We start from the raw sequence: 23,654 nt of genomic DNA, 5'->3' as shown, positions 1-23,654 counted from the left end.
GCTATCTGCTGGAGGAATGATCCTCTGTGTGCTTTATAAACAAAAAAAAGTGTAGCAAGCACAAAAATTGTGCCTTGGTTGTGCCACTTGGCACAGGCCAAATCCATGCCAGGTACAGTTACTTAGCAGTAAGTATATAGCCTTATTGCCTCCCCTGCAGCCTGAGTCTCAACACTGGAAAAAAAAATTGGTCACTACTTGGTTTTAGTGTAGAAGCTAAGCAAAAACCAAGCAGGGAACACTACATAATATTATAAAGCGCATGAATAACATATGCTAATTTCTGTAAAATAAAATAAGAAGACTTCTACAGTTTTGAAGGTCAAAAATCAGATTTTCTTTTCTGTGAGCAAAAGAGACTGAAGAACATGGTTTTATGAAGGCAATGCAGAAAACATTAACGTGTCTAAATAGAACATGAAAAAGAGGTCTAGCAAATTTCTCTCAACTATCAGCACTTCAAATTTGAAAACAAGAATCCCAAGAAATATGTTCCAGACTCTCTGAATTAAGTTCACTTTTCTTTATCAAATCATGGGTATCAATAAGCCTTGTCTTGCTGACTAAAAAAATCTTTCTAAATACAGGTAATTAATGTATCCATCTTTGGGAAAAACGGTGCCCCTATTATTGCTTTCATAAGCACATGAGATGATGGCAGTGATAGCGCCGTAAATCTTTCTTTGTAGAACTGCATCAGTTCTGTGTGAAATGAAGGCAAAATAAAACCATCTTTGTTCTAATTAACTAATTTTAATTCATTGGACTTTAAAGTATTTACTAAATATTTTTTTTCCTCAGAGGCAAGGAATTACAATATGTCTACTTTATTGTGATTATTTTGTTCTCACTAATAACTTGGAAAAAAAATATTTATACAGAAACACAAAATCATCCTTGCAAAAACCAAAATCATTTGAGAGATGATGTGAGAGATGTGATGTACAGTGTATACTTCAGAGCAACTCTGCTCTAGTCAAACTTTCGAATTTGAATACTTCACATAAGAAGTATTCATATATACATATATATGCAGTATTGATAGGTTTTGCTGTCTGTATTGCAGTATAGATTTACTAGATTCAGGTCCATACAATAACAGACTTACTGTGGTACAAAACCGATGCTTAGTTTAGAATAGTTCTATCCCGCTAGCTTGCATGTCAGTACATACTAACATGAGCATGTAGTTGTGTTCCATTACACAGCCATCATGATGTCAGCAACATAGATGTTCATATTTTCAGTTCTCAATAATCTTGCTAGTGTTAAAAGTGTCACTTGAAAACATTCCTAAAGAGACATACCATTTTAAAGTGCTTCAATTAATAAATTACTGATTGTTCACACAACTCGTGTTCAGTATTTCTTCAATATATTAAATGCTGATATAACCTGGTGGAGCTAAAATATATATTTATAGTGAAAAAATAAGATTAAAAATAGTAATAATCTCTGAGACAAGATACAAGAACAGATACAGCTACAATGGATAAAAGCAAAACAGAAATAAAATTCAACCATAAATAATAAACTAATATGGTAAGTGATCACTTATACTAATTTTGAAAATTATCAAGCAGTATATTCTTGATAGTCCTAAGACTATTCTAGAAAGTCCTAAGAAATAAAAATCCACAAAAGTTAGAATTTGGTTCACTTCCAGTTCAAAACTCTCTAGTGAGTGAACGTATTGTTAGGAAGAGGTTAGGAAGTAACAAAAGTAATGTGTAAAAAGTGGCATGATTTTTCTTGAATAAAATCTGAGCGAAAGAACTATATTACATTTCATCACCTAACATATTAAAATAGTAATTTTTCACCCATATGTCATATATTACTCCTCAGAGTTAATTTTATCAAAACAGATTTGAGCATGTATTGCAAAGCAATTGGGATTGTATTTCTACTTTGTTTTGATAGCTTTGTGAATTATAGTTCACAAAAATCTTTGCTTCCTCTAAGACATAATACAAAGAATGAAGTAGAGACAGACCCTGGCTGATAAATACAGTAATTAACTTGAAAGGAATATGACTCTGAAAAATGGAAAATTTCTCATTGGATTCAGTGATGTCAAATTTTATCTTGAGAGTTTGGCACTCAGGCAGTTTCACAGTCCTCAATTCTGAGTAAGCTCTCAAGAACTTAGTATTTGCAAAATGATTGCAGATTGAAGCCTGTGGTCAGTATTACTCATATGTATTATATGATCCAGAGATGTCCTAAAGATCTGGGACATGGCTGGAATTACATGTCAGAGTCCCCAAAAAGTGGACAGTAAATTCTGAAACTATTAGGTTGCATCAGAGGACAGAATATGAAGCAAATAGCAAGCTGTATTTTCTATCTGTCTTGCAATTAAGAATATTATAATGTAAATGTAAAGAATTGTTTAATTTTATTATTTTCCAAATAGAAAAGCCTTTGGAAAAAAGTATGTCAATCACTTCTGATCATTTGACTTTGCTGGATATATATCTCTTGTAGGGGTCTGTGACACAGTAGTCTCCTATAACAAGTACTTGTTCACCAATTCAACGAACATTACGAAAAGTATTCCAAAGCAACAAAATCATTCACATTCGTATTTGGTTTCATCAAAGTGTTTGCATTACTAGTAGGTGGTTAAATAAGGTGTGGGGAGTTCATTTTACATAAAAAGAACACCACCAATTTAAATTCTTTCAAGAACAGATACTGGGGGCCAATGAGCCATGTGTCCTGTGCCTCAGGGAAACTGCCTTTCATAATGCCTACTGTAACTATTTTTGTTGCTGCTCAATTAACATACCACACAATGTTTTTATTACAGAGCCCACAACTCAAACTGTCCTTTTGCCTTACATTTATTTTTCTTAGGATGTAATCCTGGACATATATTAGGATTTGCCTGTTAGGACCACTCCACTGTTTGGCCCTGATTTGCAACTGGCCTTGTGACAATAGATATATCTACCGCGACAGCCTGCTTCTCTCTGAAATCTAACACACGGACAGTTTATTCACCAAGACTAACTTTGTTCCTAGCAAGGCTAACCTCTCCAGGCTCTCCCTGCAGTCAGTGGAGACAGAGAGTTTCCTCCAAAGATGAAACTTAGTTTCACACATATCCAGCCTTTCTGAATACCTTCTATCTCTTTCCATTGCTAGTCAGGAATACAATATATAAACTACAGTTTAAAGTACAGATCATTTAACATTGCATATTTTTCAACGTAGCTTTTTGTTAGTGTACAGTTCTCATCAATCCAAAATACAGTCACCTAAAGAGATTCAGGTATGTTTGCATATGTCTTGGTTCTTTCAATTTCTTTGATGTCACTCACTCAACCTAACATGACTGAAAAGTGTACCTGCTTTGCTTATCAAATCACAACACGCACAGATGAACAACTTCCGAGAAGATGACAAGGAGGAGATGGAAATTTCTGAGTACTAAACTGATAATAAGAGGGACAAATCACAAGAACAACTGTAGGAGAAAAACCAACCTGAAAAAAAAACTACAGATATATCTCTCAGCTACAGTGATTTCAGGAACTTCCTCTATAATGAAAAGAATTTTCCTTCTCAGTTTCAAAAGAGACTTCTACTACTTTCTTGCATAATAATTCCCATAGTAGGAAGGTTAGATTTATTAAATATGTATCTTCAGATTATTAAGAAAATGTTGATTTGGAAATTCAGTCACCGTGGCTCATTGAAGTTGCAGCTTCACACACTTTTCATTTTGTTTACACCATTCATGAGGCAGCCACTGATTAAGCAGTGATCAGTGCAAGTCCTGGATGAGGACTATGATGGGGAATTTAATGTGGGTGAAAACTCAGACTACAGTGGAGAATGAAAGCATGAGGCATCAAAATTAAACTTGAAGAACTGCAGCAGGAACTGCAGACAAATATTTTCTGATGCCAATTCATGATTTGGTTTTGGGTTGTTTTCTTTCACCGCAAGACCAAAAGCAGTTTGCAGTTTTCTATTTTTAAAGAGAAGGTCTACGTTTTTGTGAAGAGATGTATACTTGATAATTTCAAAAGTTTTGGTAAGATTCCTCTTTACCAAACTCTAAATTTATCAGGGAAGGAGACAGATAAGCATTATGCAATTATTAAAGAGACCTATATATCTTTTAAAAAAAGGAAAAGTGTTTAATACCATATTGTTCTCACTACGGCTACTTTTCCCTCGAATACCCCTACTTCATTTCCCTTGAATGCATACAACCTTTGTGGAGAGAATAAATTTTAAACTTATTCCCAATGGCTCCCCAGGTGGTCTTTCCCAAATGTGTTCTAACACATACAATTTCATAAGCACTTGGCCAACAAATTGCAGCAAATTTTGTTAAATAATGAAAATATATGTAGCTATATACTGCAGAGAGAAAATGAATACAGAAACTGTGTGACAGTAAAATGTATAGAATCAGCACAACAGTATCCAAGATTGCGAAAAAACTGCACAAAATGGTACTGTTTTGTTATAAACAATAAGTAAAGACGAGACTAAAACTGTATGATAATACATAAAATGCAGTGAGAAGACCTAGACTTGAATGTTAGCTTTGGCATTTCATACCTTTTCCTGAATGTTTAATTTAGCTTTCAAAGACAAAATAACAGGGAACCTAATGTGGTGTAAAAGTGGAAAATCTTAATATAAAACCAAGTGTTTTGGGGTTGGTTTGCCCTTTTTTTTTTTTTTTTTTTTGGTTGGTTTGTTGTTTCTTTGTTTCATTTTGAAAAATATAACTTCTAACTGAAACAGAAGTCTCTGGATTAGATGCAGACAGTAGTATTCAAATGCTCTGATCTAGTCTAATGTCTAATCTAGTACACCCAATCTCAGATAAGAAAAGTCAAAAGGATACCTCTAAGTTATACTCTCAAGATACTCTCAGCACAGTCCTGTCAGAGAAGCTGAGACTCTCATGTGCTAATTGCATCAGCACTGGAATGGCCAGATGATATTATAACAAAAATGCGTATTTTTGTTGGTGTGTTTAAAAAGGAGGATGATGGATGTGCAATATACAAAAATGAATCAATAGTCCAAAGCTATGGGCCTCACAAAATCAACTTTGTTGCCTAGAGTGTTCTTCAAAAACTATGGAAAAAACAGTGTCTTGAAATGAGATGAAATACAACAGAATAATAACTGAAGGACCTGAAGCACTTTAATTACCTGAGTATTTTGGTGGTTTAATCACAGCGCAATATTTATGTTCCCACTGGTATAATTCCATTACATGGGGCTTCAATCTGTTTTCCTTGAGGGCAAAAAAGAGATGCTACAAGGAGAAATGTCATCCAGACAAGGAGTTCACTCTCTCCCAAGCTCCTCTCTCCCCATTACCTGTTTGTGGGTTTTGTTGCTTTTTTTTTGTTGTTGTGTTGGTCTGGTTGGTTTGGGAGATTTTCTTGTTTTTGTTTTTGTGTTGTGTTTTTTTTTTCTTTTGTATTTTGTTGGTGGGTTTGCTTTTTTTTTTGGTTTGTTTGGGGTTTTTTTGTTTTGGGAAGGTGTTTCTTTGTTTGTTTGTGTTTTTTTATTTCACATAAAATCAGAAAGCCAGGTGTGGAGCCAATTTCTGCAATTTTAGCAACTTCACACTGACTTTCACAAAAAATAGTCTTCTCAGAACAGAAATCCCAATTGAGCATACACATTAAAAATATCTACAATAAACAAACATAATCCACTTAGAATTATTAAATGAACACATATTTCAGATTCATATATAAAATAAAAAAATATGCTACCTTAATAAATATGAAAAGTTGAAACCATATGTCCCATCAAACTTCGGCACATTTGTTTGCAAACATACATAAAAATAGAAGAATTGTGCAGAAAACAAATATTTTCTCAGAATTATTTAATCTGTAGTCTGAAAGTAGTTCTAAATGAAGCAAGCAGTGCCAGTCCAACTGAAGAAATCACTTCTCGGTCCCACTATATGCAAACCAACTATATGAAAAATGTAGGAATGAATTACCCACAAGAGAGGAATTAACTCCAAAATGGAAGGGTAGCAGTCAAATTTTTAACAATTTAGATTACTTGTAAGGGGCAGATTCAAAGAAAGCCTTAACATTGCAAAGAGCTGAGATGCCTGCATTTCCTCTCTTGATAGAATCATAGAATCATTTAGGTTGGAAAAGACCTTTAACATCATTGAGCACAATTGTTAACCCAGCATTGCCAAGTCCACCACTAAACTATGTCCCCAAGTGCCACATTTGCACATCTTTTAAATACCTCCAGGGATGGTGACTCAACCACTTCTCTGGGCAGACTGTGCCAATACTTGACAACGCTCTTGGTGAAGACATTTTTCCTAATATCTAATCTAAACCTCCCCTGGTGCAACTTGAGGCCACTTCCTCTTGTCCTATCACTTGTTATTTGGAAGAAGAAACCAACACGCACCTCACTACAACCTCCTTTCAGGTAGTTGTAGAGACCGATAAGGTCTCCCCTGAGCCTTCCTGTCTCTAAGCTGAACAACCGCGGTTCCCTCAGCAAGTCCTCATAGGACTTGTTCTCTAGACCCTTCACCAGCTTTGTTGCCCTTCTCTGCACCTGCTCAAGCAACTCAATCTCTCTCTTGTAATGAGGTGCCTAAAACTGAACACAGTATTCGAGGTGCAGCCTCACGAGTGCCAAGTACAGGGGGACAATCACACATCCCTAGTCCTGCTGGCCACACTATTTCTGATACAAGCCAGGACGCTCTTGGTGTTCTTGGCAAACCCAACACTAAGCAAGCAAGAAATAATGCTTCAAGCAAAATAAATTTAAATTACTGTTTCTGATGTGTTTTAATGTTTATGTTGCAGCTATTTATTAGATTTGCTCAAGGCATGCAAGATTGCCTTCCTAACTTAAGCACCTCCTTGTCTCATCTGTAGACCAGATACTCACCTGCTATCAGCAAGTAAGACAGGTGTAAGTATGCAGAATAGGCAAACTTACAGATACTATTGTAATTCTGCATAAGTCCAGTCCTGAATGTCCAAATTTTCCTCAAACATGGCATTTCCAAAGGAATTCTTTCCCATAGAAACACAAATTCCACAAAAGTATTAAAGCAAAGCATGATATGAACTTTTAACTTTACGAAAATATTTCACTGACAGCCACAGCCACAGTCCTGGAACTTTGTAAAAGTTCTGATTAATTGCCAAACAGAATGTTGATTGAGGCCTACAAGCCCTTTGACATTATACCCATTTTTACAGATGTTTACACTGATGCAGAAGAAGAATTGGACATTTCCATTATTTTACTTGTCTATGAATTTCCTGTGAATTCAGAAGCCCTAACTCTCACCTCTGTGAGTCATCCAATAGACAACCTTCTTTTCCTTGGGTTAGCATGCTCAAAAAATTAATATCTGAAAAAGGAAAAAGAAAACGTTGGATGCACTGTACACCCTCTGACATGGGAAGCTTTTAATTTTTCTTTTATCAAGAATAAAAGCCTGGAGAAGAGAAGGCTGCATGAAGACCTCATAGCAGCCTTCCAGTATCGGAAGAGGGCCTATAAGGATGCTGGGGAGGGACTCTTCCTTAGGGACTGTAGTGGTAGGACAAGGGTAATGGGTTCAAACTTAAACAGGGGAAGTTTAGATTAGATACAAGGAAGAAGTTCTTTACAGCGAGGGTGGTGAGGCACTGGAATGTGTTGCCCAAGGAAGTTGTGAATGCTCCTTCCCTGGCGATGTTCAAGGCCAGGTTGGACAGAGCCTTGAGCAACATGGTTTAGTGTGAGGTGTCCCTGCCCATGGCAGGGGGGTTGGAACTTGATGATCTTAAAGTCCTTTCCAACCCTAACTATTCTATGATTCTATGATTCTAAGAATTGAAGATGCTGAATTAATTAGGCTATTAACACATTAAAAATAAGAGCTAAGTGTTAACAACATCAACTTAATCACTGCTGAGTCAGTTTTATTTTACACAGACTGATGCTGTATTTTCAGCTAAGAAATTAGATAGTAATTAGAAATTACCCAGCAATTATTAAGTATGATAATTCTCTAAATGTGTTATAAAGTACCTGACAGGATTTTGATCATACATTAAAAGTTTACTGTATCATCAGCTTAAACTCACATGCTTTGTAATAAATATACTAAAGCAACAAATGTCTTGATACAGGTGGGTCTTGGTAACTTCTAATTTCTGTACTTCAGAGTTCCAGTGGGTTTTTTGTAACTCCACATGCAAGAATGGTCATTGAAACAAGTTGGGATTGGCCAGTGTGCAATAAAATATGTGAGACAAGAGCTGTTCACTATCGAGGATTACTTTCATGCTAGTCTATATTCAATTACTGTATGAAAGATTATTTGGGCAGAGTTTTGCTCTCAAGATGAGATTTTGGACAAAAAAACCAAACATATTTTTGAAAAATACTTTTTAAAAGACTATCAGCTGATCTCATACAAGAAAAATGTTTTGATGGTCTTAAAATCATTCAAGTATATTTGTTAAATAAATATTATTAGAACTATAATTCATAGGAAGCCTGCTGAAATAATATCATTAATTACACTTCAAAATGACAAAAACATATTTTGCTTCTCACCAGTATCATAATAGTGGTTTTGAGTGCAATCAGTTTATCGTTATCTGCTTAAAAAGGTGATTTACTGGCAGAAGAGACTCCGTTTTGGGAAAAACACAGTATTTTTCATTAAATGTTGACAAATCAAAACATTCTGAATCCTCTTGTGCTGAAGGTGTAGATCAAAACCTAGAAAATTTATCAAAACTAATTTGTTTGCTCAGATGTCATGGTAGTTTTATTCCTTTAAAGTCTGTATACATACAGCCATCTCAGAATATTTAACTTTCAGAAATCATAACTGGTTTCAGAAAATGGAATTCAAAGAAAGCTTGGAAATAATGAAGAAGCTTGCAAAAATATGCATAGCAATTTGAAGAATAAGCGTCACAATGAAGCATAAGAACAATTTGAAAACTGGATTTAGAACAATTTAAGTTACTGCTTTGATGCAAACAGTATACTAACGTGCATTATTTATCAATAACTTTATGGCATTAGGTGTTTTTTATCAAAATTTCAGCCATGAATCAATTAACTTTGTGGGAATATCCACTTTCTGTTTGAAAAAAGAAAAGATAAACCATCTAGTCTTAGTAGCAGGCTAACCCTGAGAAAAGTTGTCCTAGAATCATCTGAAATCTCAAAGTTCAGAGGAGAAATGAAGAGACCCTCAAGTACATCACATCGTAAAAGTTGATGATCAAGCCATCCAGATTTTTTTCATTTGAAACATGATTTCTGAACAGAGTTGCAAACTGTAAAGTATTTAGGACAGGATTGACATTCTTCGTGAAAGCACTTTCGAATTTCCCAGCAGAAGGAGCAAACAGTTGAAATGTTCTTGGCTACAGATCTCCTTTAGAGTGTATTTGATCACATTAAGGGGTAATTGCTGCCTCTTACTAATAACCATGAACCATTCTGAGGAGCATCACTGCCTCTGGAATACACAAGCAGTTCTGAAAATACTCCAACTCCAGTACAGGGAATACTTGTGCCTGTAGGCACAATCTCTTGCTTCTGTGATTAAACACTTTGAGTTTTGCTTCTTCCTTTAGAGTCTATGCAGTATTATTGTATTTTGCAAAATAGAGTTCTCCAAAGTATGTGAATTACCTTTTGGACAAGAGAATGTTTTTCCACAAGTGAAGCTCAGGCGTTGTAAAGCATGAAGAATAATTTTGCTTCATGGCTTCACACTTTGTTGAATGCTACGATTCATGTACATCAGGTATTCTCAGTCACATATCTAAAATTTTAAGGGTTTGACTAGATAGGTAGAGACTGTAAGAAGTTTATGTTAACTTTAAGTTACTGATAGTGTCAAAGCATTTTTATTGCAGCCAAAAGAAACTTAGGCTTCAGTCTGCCTTGTTACCGCTCTTTGCCTCACAGTGACTGAAACAAGTCACAGATGAAATTACCATGCTACAGAGGTCCTTTCCACAGTGCAGTGCCACCCCATACTTCTCTCTCTGAGGCATGTAAATCCTAATAATACTTTGTTTTCACCTATTCTACCTTATTTTATTCGCAAAGCTGCTCTTGATCGCTGCTGAATAATATAAATTGATGACATGAAAATATTTTTGTGTACATGAATTGATGTAGTACAGCTGTTAAGACTGCTTGGATTTGACAGCATAAAATAGTTGTTAAACTAAATCAATGAAATTTTCATTTACCAGTCAGGTAGATTAAACAAGAGAAATTTGCTGTTCATAACCATTTAATCTTTCCAATAAATGGGTTTCTGTTTCAGACAGTGTTCTGGTATACCTATAACTAATAGCATATTCCAGGTTCTGAAGACTCCTCTTTTTTTTTTTTTTTCCCCTTTAATTTTTATATCGTCTGCTTGCTTTCATAAAATAACAAACTTATTCTAGTTGTTCCTAAATAGTATTTACCTCAGAGAAGTCACACATTTATAAATGACAGCTTATAAAAATAAGACACCCAAAAAGAAAAGGTTTTGTGATGCAAAGAATATTTACATTTGAGTCTATATATATTTTTCTTCCTCTCTTCACAAGATTGAAATCTGTTTCATAAGAGTACATTTAGCTTACACATTTAAATGTGCCATTTACAGTGGCATTACAGGGTTCATAATAGACTTAGTAAGCATTATCATGACTTTTTTTTGTTTCTTATAGAACATTTGCATAGTAGTCCATATGTTGGGGAGTTTGCTTAGAGACTGCTAGTCCCCTCTCAGTCTGCGGAGATGAGACAAACAGCTCCTACTGTAAAATACTCTCAAGAATATTCCCCAATCACTGTGATGAATTTGTGTTCCCTTTTCTTGCACTCCTGACAGCCTTACAACTCTGGCTAACAGTTTTAACAGAAAGATTCAACCCTTTTTTCAGAGCACACCATAGCCAATTGGTGAGGATGCTCTCACTGTATCCCCTATTAAAAAGACACTTGTGGTTGCATCACCAACACAACTTTGCTCTTTTATGTCTTAATGCTTTGCAGCAGAGCACTTGGGAACCCAAGTAGAAAGACATGTCTACTACAAGTCAGGCTTTTAAGTTCCAGTGAGGCCATGAATTCAGATACACCAAACATGCTTTGTGCACCAAAAAGCCCCTTGCTCACTACCAAGACTCTTCAGAAGTTTGTTGAGCTCTCTCCCCTGGCTTTCAGACAGACTGTCTTCAGAGGCTTGGATCTTTCCCCTTGCCTTTGTAACTTAGGTTGCATTGATTTATTTTTACCTTTACCTTACGATGCAGATGGGTGAGTGTGTTTTAAATATTTTCAATAATTAAAACTTTTAATTTATTTTTCATCAATGTTCTCCTTTTTCTTTTTTTTAATTTTATAAAAATTACCTATAGTAATCTGTACATAAGAAATACGAATGGATAGAAAATGTCAGAATTTGCCCATATCCAACCAATAGACCTTCCTCTCCATTTCTGTAATTCCAAAGATCCAAATTACAGAACATATGCCTGGCAATCACTTACATGAATAATGCCTATTTTGTAGCCCATAAACTCTAATAATAAAATATATTCGGCATACCTTACTTTGCCACTTAACAGCAATTCCATTTATACTGTGTGTTCTCATGGACTGCCATAAAATTACAGAGAATTTGGAAAACAAAATCAAAATTATTTCTTCGATATATGAAACTATAAGAAAAATGTACTTCACTAAAAGGCATTATGCAGAAGTCAATAGACAGTTTGTAAAGTATTAACCAAAAATCTTTTAATGAAGATTTATATTACGGATATGAAAATTTTAAAATTAAATACCTAGATTATCTTCTGTTCCAAAAGGCCAGTAGTCCTTTACCATTTTTTGCTGGTATTATACAGTTATCAAGACAACATAATCATAATGAAGATACTCATTTTTAGAGACAAGCGTGTTTGGGACACAACATAAGATAGAAAAAGACATCAGTATCAGAACCTGCTAATTTACAAAAAGGGCTATTTTTACGAAATAATGACAGGGTGATTTGGAGGTAACGGAAGCAGAAGTAAGTAGAAATGTCAAAAGGAAAATGGAAAACCAAAGGAACAGATGAGAAACTGTGTATATGTGAATAATCAATATTCCGTATACAATTATAAAGAATGCATTAATAATTCTGCATAAAAGAACACCTGAGGCTGGTTGAGAACCAGTTTGCCAGCAGGCTGAATAGGAGCAAGGAGATACCACCTTTAAGCACTGAAGACATCAGATCCCAGAAAAGAGGATTTTACATGCTTTAGAACTCTCTGGCTAATCCAGTTAAAATGTGAGAATTGCAGTCAGCTGCACTAAATGGCTGCCTACAGGGAGAGTCATCAAGGGTAGTTCCTTCTTATCACAGAATGCCCCTTGAAGGCAATGGCAACTACACAACACTATTGCTGACTGTGAAACTGTAGCCTCAGTGTTGGGGAACAGATAGGAATTTGGAAAAAATTGCTTAGACTGAAGTGGGACAGAATCAAGAGCTTCTCAAACTATTGTTACATTCTGAGCTCACTTAACACTGTAATCTCTGAACAACGATTTACCGACTTTGCTGGCTAGAGAACAACTTGAGAGAAACACGTGACAAGCTGAAGCAAAGACCACATTCTGTGTTTTATTAAATACCTCTTTCTGATATCCTAACCTTAAGATCTTACCAATGCAAGTTTTATTTATAACCCTGTCTAATATTGTGAGGTGACAAATCACAACAAATTAGAAGTTTGTAGTATGAATAAAATTTCTGAGGAACATTCCAGAACATTTTCAAACTCAATGGGAATTGAGTGTTTTCTGCAAGTCTTCTGGGGACTGGTGTAGGAAGAACATAAAGACAGATGTTTTAAATGATAGCAAACGCCCGTCTCATCCAAAAGTGTGTCTCTCGAAAGGAGATGACTAGGCATTGTGAATACAGGACAAGAATTTAAGGTTTTTCTCAGCTTTCTCAGCTTCCACCATGTTGTAGTTTAGGAATGTCATAAGCCAGAGGTGATCATGTGTTTTACTAAACAAGAAATAGGTTCTTTTTTATGACATTTTTGAGCCTCCACTGAACCCATGTAAACTTTTGGTATCCAAAGAATTTGTGGCTAGGTGCTCCCAGAGCTTCACATCACAGTGCATGAAGAATCACTTTGGCTTGTTCTGAACTGGTCACCAGGTAATTTGATCTTAATGTCTTATCAATACTTTTTTTTTTTTTTTTAATGTTCTTTTGACTATTCAAGCTTGTTTAGTGTTAAAGTAGTATTCACAGATGGGAATGTGGGAAAGAGTTCCTTTCAGCAGATAGATATTGAGGTAGTGAGGCATCAATAACTAAAACATGGCTCCTTCCAGCTACCTTAATTCTGGACAAACTTCCTCAGTGTCAGACTTAAGAGTTGCAATTCACAAAACTGGAAGATCTACCACAGTTCCTCCTTTCTCAAGCTATACATAATAGAAGAAAAAAAGGGAGTACACTCCTCCCACCTCATCTTTCACCTGTATAAACAAGCAGTGGAGAAAATAGTCTGGATGAGTCTCTACACCTTCCTTGTAACTGGGAGCAAAGAACTCCACCTCAGTTGCCTATTAAGCACCTGGGAGATTAAAAGGAGATGGAAAAGAGCATACATTTTTTTGTCAACCACCACTCAAGAAGGAAAGAAAGACAAGCTTTTTAAGTCAGAGGGAGAAAGAGCAAGATTCTTTCCCTATCACCCCCATGCAACTACTGACTAATTGAACAGCTTCATACAGTAGGCCTCACAAATAGTATCCATTTCATTGCTGGCAATACGGAACTTTCAAAACCTTTATTCCTAAAGAAGTAATACTTTAATAAAATGTATTCATTTTGAACTATTACTTTTCATTTGGTTTCGCATTTTTTAGTTCCTAAATGCCAAATATCAAGATTTAGTGTAGTTTGATATAAGTGCAAATTCACATAGCACAGATGTCATGCAAGTATGTTAAAAATATGGGTTTTTTTGCTAAAATACAATCAAAACTTGGGATATATTTAGAATGGGTTTAATGCCTTGTAAAGCTATGTACCTGGTCATACATGAGCTTTCCCTACATTTCATCTGAAATGACTACAAAAATGCCCAGTCAAAGAGAATTTATGGGCTACTTCAGGCTGAAATTTGGAAAAAAGAATGTACTGTATATTCATTCATCAATGAGTCCTTTTTATGGTCTTATTTTGTGTCAGATACTGAATTTACATCTGTTAAGGGGGAATCTTCTAACTCATAAGGAGCCCTACTGAAATTACTTAAGTTCAACTTGCAGATTTTCTTCTTAACCTTTCATCCCACAACTTCTAAAAAGCCACAGTTGTCATCTGAACCATGTCACATTTATGGAATTTCATATGTTACTGCAAGTTTCTCACTAAGCAAAACAGAGTCAGAGACATATATGTATATAAAGGTATCTAAAATCGAAATCTCATTTGTCTTCAAGTCAGTCTTTGGACAAGCATTTTTCAATCTGAGGTGAACTTTATACTCACCAAAGAATGAGTATAAAATAATGTATTCTGCAGTAATGCAATGCAAACAGAAAGCATAATAGGAAGCAGTCCTGTAGATAACTATTAAAATGCCACAAATTTCATGTGAGGAATTAACTTCTTTTGATCTATATAGCTCCATATCAATAATAGAAACTTTAAAGTCAGTACCTTGGTAGGTAATTGAACAGATAAGTACAGATAGATTTACTACAGAAAAATATTTTAAAGAGTAGTTCGGAAAAAGTGAGATACATTACACTGATTTCAGCTGGTGATTGTGGTGTAAATGCACTCATAGTATACAGTAGTCACAGTACACACAGTTACCAGTTATTAAAGACCCAAACTGGCAATAGAGGTTTGCGCTACAAAGAAAACAACATACTCAACTGTAGATACAAATCAGTTCCAAATTTCTCTTTTATAAAACCTTCTAAGTGATCAGTAATAACTTCAAACTTCAGTGTTTTGTTAGACATTATGTAACTTGAAATTTTTCTACAACAAGTAGTTCTCTTGACCCTCAAATTAATTAGTTTGCTTGCTACTTTTACGTTTATTCTTTCCTAAGCTTGCTGGTAGCAGTGAATTTCTCGTGAAGAGCATGGAATGGAATAAAATGGCTGGTCTGAACTAATGTGTTGGAGGGAGGAAAAAGCCTTTGCAATTTATTAATGTATTCAAAAGACTATTACAAAACTTTACAATTTAATTATTGGAAGATTATAGAACTGCTTCAGTGCTTCTGTACTGTGTTAAATAAACTGTACGTGCAAGGAGTAATAAATGAAATTGTTAATTTCAGTGCATCCTTAGGGAATAATGGGGGTGGGTGGGTGGCGGTTACATTATTTAGAGCTCCAAATGGATTTGAGTTTATATACAATAATAAATCTTAACTACATTCTTAATTAACCCTGCCTCAAGTTCCTTTTTACCTTAGAACTTGAAAGAAACAGTGTCTGTTAGGATAACTTACCATTCATATTCTTAAAGATGCTTAGGATTGGGAGGATTTGCCGATAATAGGGCACCAAGGCCCTCCCCACCATGTCAGCTGACACCACCAGGTGCTGGAGGACTTTCAGCGTGATGCAAATGATCTGTCGGTTACGAAGGTTCAGTGCATCTGTGATGTAGAAAGAACAACAGGCAGAAAGCAGAATTAATTTCTAAAATGTAGAGGGAGGGGGAGAAGTCCTCTAATGGACAAATTTAATGAAACCGTACTCTGCTGGGGATTGTAAGAGGCTCTTTATTAGCCCAGCTTTGAAAGATCCCAAAGATGGATTGCAGTCCTGATGTTATAAAACACTGCCTTGTCTGATTGTTATTTGTTCCCACAATTTGTGATGACTCTTCAGTAACCCAAAGAATGCAGCTCATTATTCCCTCATGCTGCCTGGGTAATACTGGTGTGGTCCAAACAAATAAAAAATAAATGTGCAGTAAGTACCATTTGGGGCCAATGGAACTGTACGACTGCAAGACAACCTGCGAAGGTTAACAACAGCTACATTCTAGTGCAACAATTAGTGTTTGTATATTTGCACTCATCTATTTCACGCTCATTTTATTCATTCAACTAACAATACCTTCTATTCTGAGAATCTGTACAATGAAGCAAATGTTTACAGGAAAAAAAAATGCCACAAAAAAACCCTGTAGGCTTTTTTTAAAAGACAAACATCATAGGAAAAAAAAAAAAGATTTTGTCTTGCCTACTTTAGATTTTTCTCTTAGCTTTCAGCATCATGCTTCTAATCTTACAATATTAAGACATTTCATAAATACCTTTTGTTTCTCTTTTAATTTTACTAAAAAGAGTACCTTGCATTATCTTTTGTAATTAAAAATGAGTCATGCTTGGAATACTTTTTTTCTTGCAAAAACTGTCTAGTTATAAGACCTCTGATATTATGCAGCTGGAATCTGTTGTCAAATTTGGTATGCTAATATAGAACCATAAAACCATAGAATGGTCTGGGTTGGAAGGGGTCTGAAACATCTAGTTCCAACCCCCCTGCCATGGGCAGGGACACCTCCACCAGACCAGGTTGCTCAAGGCCACATCCAATTTCTCTGGGCAACCTGCCCCAGTGCCACACCACCCTCACAGTAAAGAATTTTTTACTACAACCCTCTTTCCATTTAAAGCCGTTACTCTTTGTCCTATCACTACACACCCTTGTAAAAAATCCCTCTCCAGCTTTCCTCATGGGTGGATGTTCTAAGGCTGCTTTAGGAAAGAGAGAACCCTAGATACAACTTTAAATATTCAGTCCAAATCTAAGGCAGGAAACTATTCTCTTACAGAAGAGCAGGCATTATTTATTTTCTTAAAGGAGTGACTGGAAGAGGAAGCTCTGGGGTTCCAACATACAGGTTTATTCATGACTAAACTGTCATACACAGAAATAGCAGCTAACTGAACCAATAGGGAAATTATCCTTAACATTTGTAATTTTCAGTACAATAATTATTAGTTACTCATACAAACATGAATGAATATTTGTATTCATTTGTATGAATGAATTTCTATAAACACAAATAAAATGAATAAAATGAATTATTCATACAAACACTAATAGTTAACTTAAGGGACATAAAAATTAACCAATGACAGAAATCACAGCTTCTTAATCCTTAACCATAGTTTCCTGCTGCACAACAGCTTCCAGCTCCTCCTGTTTGTTGCCCATGCTGAATGCGCTGATGTAGATGCACTTCAGTTGGCTATTGATCCCACCACCGTTGTGGGGAGAGAAGCCCTAATGCTCACATGAGCATTCTCAGGCACTTCCATGGTTTCTAACACAATAAACCTCGTGTCTTTACTGCCACATGGATCTCCATCTCCTACCTCCACTGATAGCAAACTGAAGGATCTTGCTAGCACACTGTCTCTAAAACATTGGTGTGCTGTCCCCAGGCTTATCTCTAGAGAACCTGGTTTTATCCCTTTCCCCCTTCAAATCTAGTTTAAAGCTCTTTCAATGAGCCCTGCTAACTCCTGTGCAAAGATCCTTTTCCCCCTTTGAGACAGGTGTACTCCGTTGCCAGAAGGCCTGGTGTAATGTAAACTGACCTATAATCAAAAACCCCAAAATTCTGCTGGTAACACCAGGCTTGGAGCCAGGTATTGTTACGCTGGCTCTTTCTGTTTCTTCCCTCATCATTCCCTGCAACTGGAGGGATAGATTAGAATGCTACTTGTGCTCCTGATCCCTTAATCAGTTGTCCCAAGGCCCTGAAGTCTCTCCTAATTGTCCTCAGACTTCTTGTTGTAACTTCATTGCTGCCTACCTGAAAAGCCAATAATGGATAATAACCTGAGGGCCACACCATGTTAAGATGCTTTCTCTTCACATCTTTAACTCAGGTCCCAGGGAAACACCAGACTTCCCTAAGAAGTGGGTCCAGTCTGTTCCCTGCAGAAGGGAGTCTCTGTGATAATGACCCATCTTTTTTTAATAAAAAGAAGCAGCTTTGACAGAGGACGTAGGCCGACAACCTCAGCAACACCTCCAAGCTAGACGAACTGTCATCTTCAATGTTCAGTTCCCCTTGCAGATCCTCACATTATGAAAGGCAGCTGGGAAGGTGGGGTACTCACAGATGAAGCAGGCCTGCTGCTCCAATCAGGAACTTGTTGCCATTGTCCCTTATCCCTTAAGTCACTGTGTTCAGCCAGGTGGAGAGAGGATGGGGAAGCCTATGTATCACACATCTGGTCTGCCTCTCTCACTCTCTCCCACCACCTCCCAGAGCTCTGTCCCTAAGTGGAGGAGTTCCTCTGCCTGGGTACACCTCCCACAGATATATGCTTACTGCTGCCGTCCGATACTGGCATAAAAGTAGGTCAGACCCTTTAGCCTGGACGTATATGGATGCAGATGGATATGGATGCAGGTAGAATAAAACAGACTAAAGAATTTGAGCCTGAAACCCTTCAAATTGCAGAAATTTGCAGTATGTGTTTGGAAAACACTTGTAAATATCAAAAGTAATGTCAAATTGACTGCAGAATTGTTGTTATTATTATTAAATATTTAGGCTGTGGCATGCATAGCAGTCAAACAGCTCCTGGCTTGATTATATTAGGCACTTTATAAACACTTAATTAGAGATAGTCCCTGCCCCAAGGATACATCAATTTCAAACATATGTTTATCTTTTAAAAATCTGGTAATTATTTTCTGTGTACTACCATCACTGGAGACCATTCTCCCACATGAATCAAAGGAAGAAAATTTTAATGCAGTATATGAAATAAGTACCTTTCAACATTTTTAAAAAGGTCAGTGATATCCAGAGATTAATAGAAATGCAAGAAAGTACTAGTATCCTTACATAGGAATAAAGCACCACCATTGAAAACTCTTAGTACAGTACAGCTGCATATCCTTGAAGAAGGAAACATGCATAATATCCAAAGTATTCCACTTTGAAAGCATGCTAGGCTACTGCCTCCTGACCTAGAAGTTTGCTATAAGACATGGATATTCACAATAACAGCAAAGTGAATGACTAGTTTGCTTCTCAGTTAAAGATACCTTTCTGCTCCCTTAAGGGTTTTTAGAGGACTTCCCTCCCTCACTGGTATATATTTCCCTTTTGGTCGTCTAGTCTACATGTGATGCCTTGTACAATTCTCTTAAGAAGCAACTTTGAAGCAAACCCCAACCCAATAAATTGTTGTGTGGTAGTTCTGATATTTTCTCCTGTAATGGTACATAAGCTTGACAATTTTGCCTGTGATTAGGATACACACTTTTCCAGGAAACCCTCCAGCTTAGATAGCTGCTCAATGCAAGTATATAATGAAGTATGAGATTAATACATTTTATAAGCCAGGAAACATGACAGAATTTCTCCCAGTGTACAGTGGATCTTCTCCATGAGACAGTGTATTTTCACAGAAGAGGCTGAATCAGAATGCTCTTCCCCAGATAGCACAGTGACAGTCTAAACAAATCAGATTTCTCAAACTTCCATATCTTCTCTAAAAATTAAAGTTTAGATTTTGGCAGTTATATTTAAAGTTATGATGATATTTTAATTGTCTTTAATTTGCACTGGCCTTCAATTATATTCAACCCCTTTTCTAAGTACACCTGTGTATCTATGTTTAGAAATGCACTGACAGTTTCCATTTTTTCCTTAGATCTCACAACCAAGTATTAAAACCAGCTTAGTTTGCTTTGATATCTCCCTCAGGTCCCGTCCCACCCCCCCACCCCCCACCCCCAGTTTGTAAATAAGGCACCTGTTTTAGAAAATTCTTTGCCTAAAGCAGAACAAGATACATAGAGCAGGTCTCCCGCAGGACAACAGGCAATCAGGATAAAGATGCTTCAATTGTTGTGATCTACTTAATCTTGTGGATCACGGGCTCCTTTTCTTACATTCAGAGGGTCAGGTTAAAGAACTGCTAACATGAAGTGTTCTCAAAATTGATTAAAGTGATACATACTTCTCTTAAAAAGAACTTTGTCCAAAACTTAAAAATAATTACCTCAACTGATATAATAGACGCCTTACGCTAATTTTACAGACCAGTAATGAAGGCTGTTACAAAACAAAGTGTTTCAATCAAGAGTGAATAAAAACCAGAATAACAACCTTGTGTTTTGTACTTTTTAGTCAGGTAAGATCCTGGTCCAATTTACAATATAGATGTACAGCTATTTCTTTCAGTATAACTGAAGGAGTGATGTTATACAGTGAGGTGATGGGAAAAATGAACAGGGGGCAAAGCATGAAAATCATGGGCCAATTTTGCCATCAAAGACTTTGTCCTGTGAAGCCAAAGCCTAAGACACAGAAAAGGCTAGGATCCATAAGCGAATCATTGATACTAGCAAGGAACATGGTCTAGCAGAATATGAAAGTCAGTTGCTTTTTTTCAGCTTTAGTTGTGCTTGTAGTGTTTTACTAGATCGGCATCTATAAAACTTGAATTCTATTAACATTTGCAGGCCCTTAACTAGTATAAAGAATTATTATTAACTAGTTAATAATTACTAGTTTAAAGTAATAACTAGTATAAAGAATACACTGAAAATAAAGTCCCCAAAACCTCAGTGGCTATAAAACTTAGTTTACAGAGTTTCAGTCCAGTCCTAGATGTACATCCCTTCCCCTCTGCTGCCTCAAGCTACTAAACTGCACTGAGTACTACCCCACCCTCTCAATTAAAACAGCTTTGTTTTCAATGAAATGTGATTTCATTTTTTAAAGAAGATTTCAGGAAGGATCTGGAGGACCAAAGACTGGTAATATTGGCATCTGTACTGCAAAAATAAATAGTGTTCTAAATGTACTGTAAGTCCTTGAAGAAGAATAATGAAGACAAGAAAAGCCTGATAATATGGTTTTCTTAGACTTCCAAAAGCTATTTGATAGAGTCCCCCACTGAAGGCTTTTGAAACACTCAACTGCCATGGTTTCCATATAAATAAAGAACTGTTCAGAGAGAGGAAATGAGGACAACAATAAATGGCCATAGAGGAGGAGCATCTCCTAGGCTGGCAGAACCTTGCAGGAATCTGTGTTGACGTACATGTTTTCGGTATATTCATAGATGATTTGGAAGAGATGTTTACTAATGATAACAAAGTTTTCTGATGATACAAATTTATTTCAGATGCCAAAGGGCTGACTTTGAAGAACTGCAGAAGGATTTTATCACACAGAATAACTGGTGATAAAATGGCAGATGACATTCAGTACTAATAAATGTTAAAACCCAATAAAAAAATTCAGGAGACAATAGCTTGAACTCCAACTGCAAAAGCAAGAGATATTAATTGCAGATTTCACATTCCAAACATGGATAAGATCTATCTCTATTGAATGAGAAATAGTTTCTCCTCACAGACAGGAGCAATAAAAACTCTAGTTTCTAAACTGTCTGAAACTACCTGAAATTATCAGTTTTGAGTGGAAGCATCTAGCATAGACTTTCTAATTGCAATCACTTGTACTGGTTGATGGAGCCTACAGGGGAAAGGCTTTGGTATTTAAGAATCAAGACAATTTTTTCTATTTTTTAAACCAGAGATCTTTGCTTTATTTAAAAGCATTTTAAGTCTATACAAAGAAGTTTGTTTAGAGTTAATTTTCAGCCTGTGATCTTAACAACCAGAACTGGTTCTCAAGAGCAACAGTTAGTGGGGAGGAAGGTACCAATTCCATTAAAGGTTTAATTTACTTTCTGTAGATAACAGAAATCAATTTACATGATTTACAGAAAGAAAAAGACTACAGCCCAGACAACTGTATTTATTCAAGAAAAATACTTCAGCATTCAAGGAAGAATATAATGACTGTTAAATACTCAAATACAGTGAAGATACATGAGGACATATATAAATACAAATGTGCTTAGAACAACTGCTAGCAACAGGTTCAACTTTACTCATCTAAATGCAACAGTGACACTGATTTGACATTAAATGGAAATTAACTACATTGTTGTCCAAGACAAAATCCACATTTTATATGCAAATAGAATGTGGAAAATAAGAAAACATAAATCAGTTTAATTTAGAAATTTATTAAACATTAAAAAGGACTCTAGGTGACACCGAGGGAGGACTGCTTTGTGTATTTCTCTGTACCTGACTCGCAAAAAATCTGTTGCCCTTATTGAAAGTACTTGATCTACTGTGTCACAGAAGGGATTTTTAACAGCATGGAAAAAGCCTCAAAAAGGAAAACTCAAAAAAATGTTTCTTAGGATGGAGATTATTCTTTTTGGACTCAATCAGAGGTACTGGTCTGCACTGACTGCAACAGTGTAGAAACAATATTTCCATCTAAGTTACAATTTAAGTATAAAGATGTGAGATTTATTGGCTTCTAGGCCTAAATTCAGGTTGCCTACATTTCTGTTTTAGGATCACAGCACAGAACAGAAAAGATTCTGGCAACTGAGTGACCTGGGATGCTTACGTATTTAATTTCACATTATTTTCTTTACTAGAAAATCTGTATCAAGATGTTCTCTTGATCATCTCTTCCTTCATCTACAACAGTGCAGCTATAAAGTAGACCATTGAAATGATCTGAGTTTAAAAGTAATGCCATTCTGAAAATATTTTGGTTTGGGCTCACAGTAACCCACAGATTTATTAAATAATATTATTATAAGAACTAATATAATAATATAGAAATATTTTTCATCTTAATGATATAGTCTTCAAGAAGTGTCAACTTTAAGCAAGGACAGGTGTAGGATAATTTCTTAAATCATTAAAATATAGTACAGAATTTTAATATTTAATTTAAAATGTTTTTAGAGAGCAGCTTTTTACTAATATTTTCCTTTGATGAACATGCAGGAGACAAAAATGCTTTTAAAAGCATTCTATCTGTAGTTATTTTTCTGTCTTTCTTTCATCCCTTTCCCCTCCATCGTATATATTATCTTGCCTAACCATTACTTGATTCACTCTTTCACAATAGAAGTATGGTATGGGTCTAGAAGAAGACGGGTTAATTAGATATAACTCACCCCATGGAAGACTTTAGAGACAGTAATATGTGTAAAACATAGCTGAGTTTATTGTGGATGCAGCTGAGTCACAGAAATGTACAGCTCTGCTATATTACACAGCCATAGCAAATTTAGAAACTTTTGAAGTACACACTTTCAGATTCCTTGAGATGGCAGTGTCTTTTTTAATATTAATATGTCTTTGATTAGGAAGAAGCCTTTATCATTGATAATACTTACACTCTTCACAAATTAAAGTCGATACAGAAGCTTTGTAAAATAAAAAGTAAGCACTGTACAATAAAATAAAGCAGAACCAACAACTAAATTGAGCTAGCAGATTTTTGATTGTGTTCCAGAATAATAAATTATGACTTAATTTAAAAGACTATATATCAAACCCATACAAATATCCTTACCTAGCAGTCTCTTTCTAATGCGAAATGTTGTGTAACAGCTAAAGCTTCCAGATAATTATTTCTGAGCTAGATTCTGGTCTCAGCAAGACTTTTAAATCCTAACTGAGTAGCTGCTGTCATAAACTTGAAGTCTTTTCCAAAG

The 23,654-nt window shown here is 35.8% G+C and overlaps 1 protein-coding gene across 4 annotated transcripts in view; it reads right to left on the bottom strand.

The window, feature by feature from the left end:
- PACRG (parkin coregulated) overlaps positions 1–23,654 on the bottom strand; it is a 230,906-nt gene that overhangs the window by 81,816 nt on the left and 125,436 nt on the right. For all 4 annotated transcript variants that reach the window (XM_030499720.1, XM_030499722.1, XM_030499721.1 and 1 more), the window contains exon 5: positions 15,570–15,719. In XM_030499720.1, the coding sequence (XP_030355580.1) occupies positions 15,570–15,719 (150 nt within the window). The remainder of the gene's footprint in view (positions 1–15,569; positions 15,720–23,654) is intronic.

The sequence above is a fragment of the Strigops habroptila genome, chromosome 10 (genome assembly GCF_004027225.2).
Source record: "Strigops habroptila isolate Jane chromosome 10, bStrHab1.2.pri, whole genome shotgun sequence".
NCBI classification, from domain to species: Eukaryota; Metazoa; Chordata; class Aves; order Psittaciformes; family Psittacidae; genus Strigops; species Strigops habroptila.
This window is presented reverse-complemented; position numbering and strand designations above follow the sequence as displayed.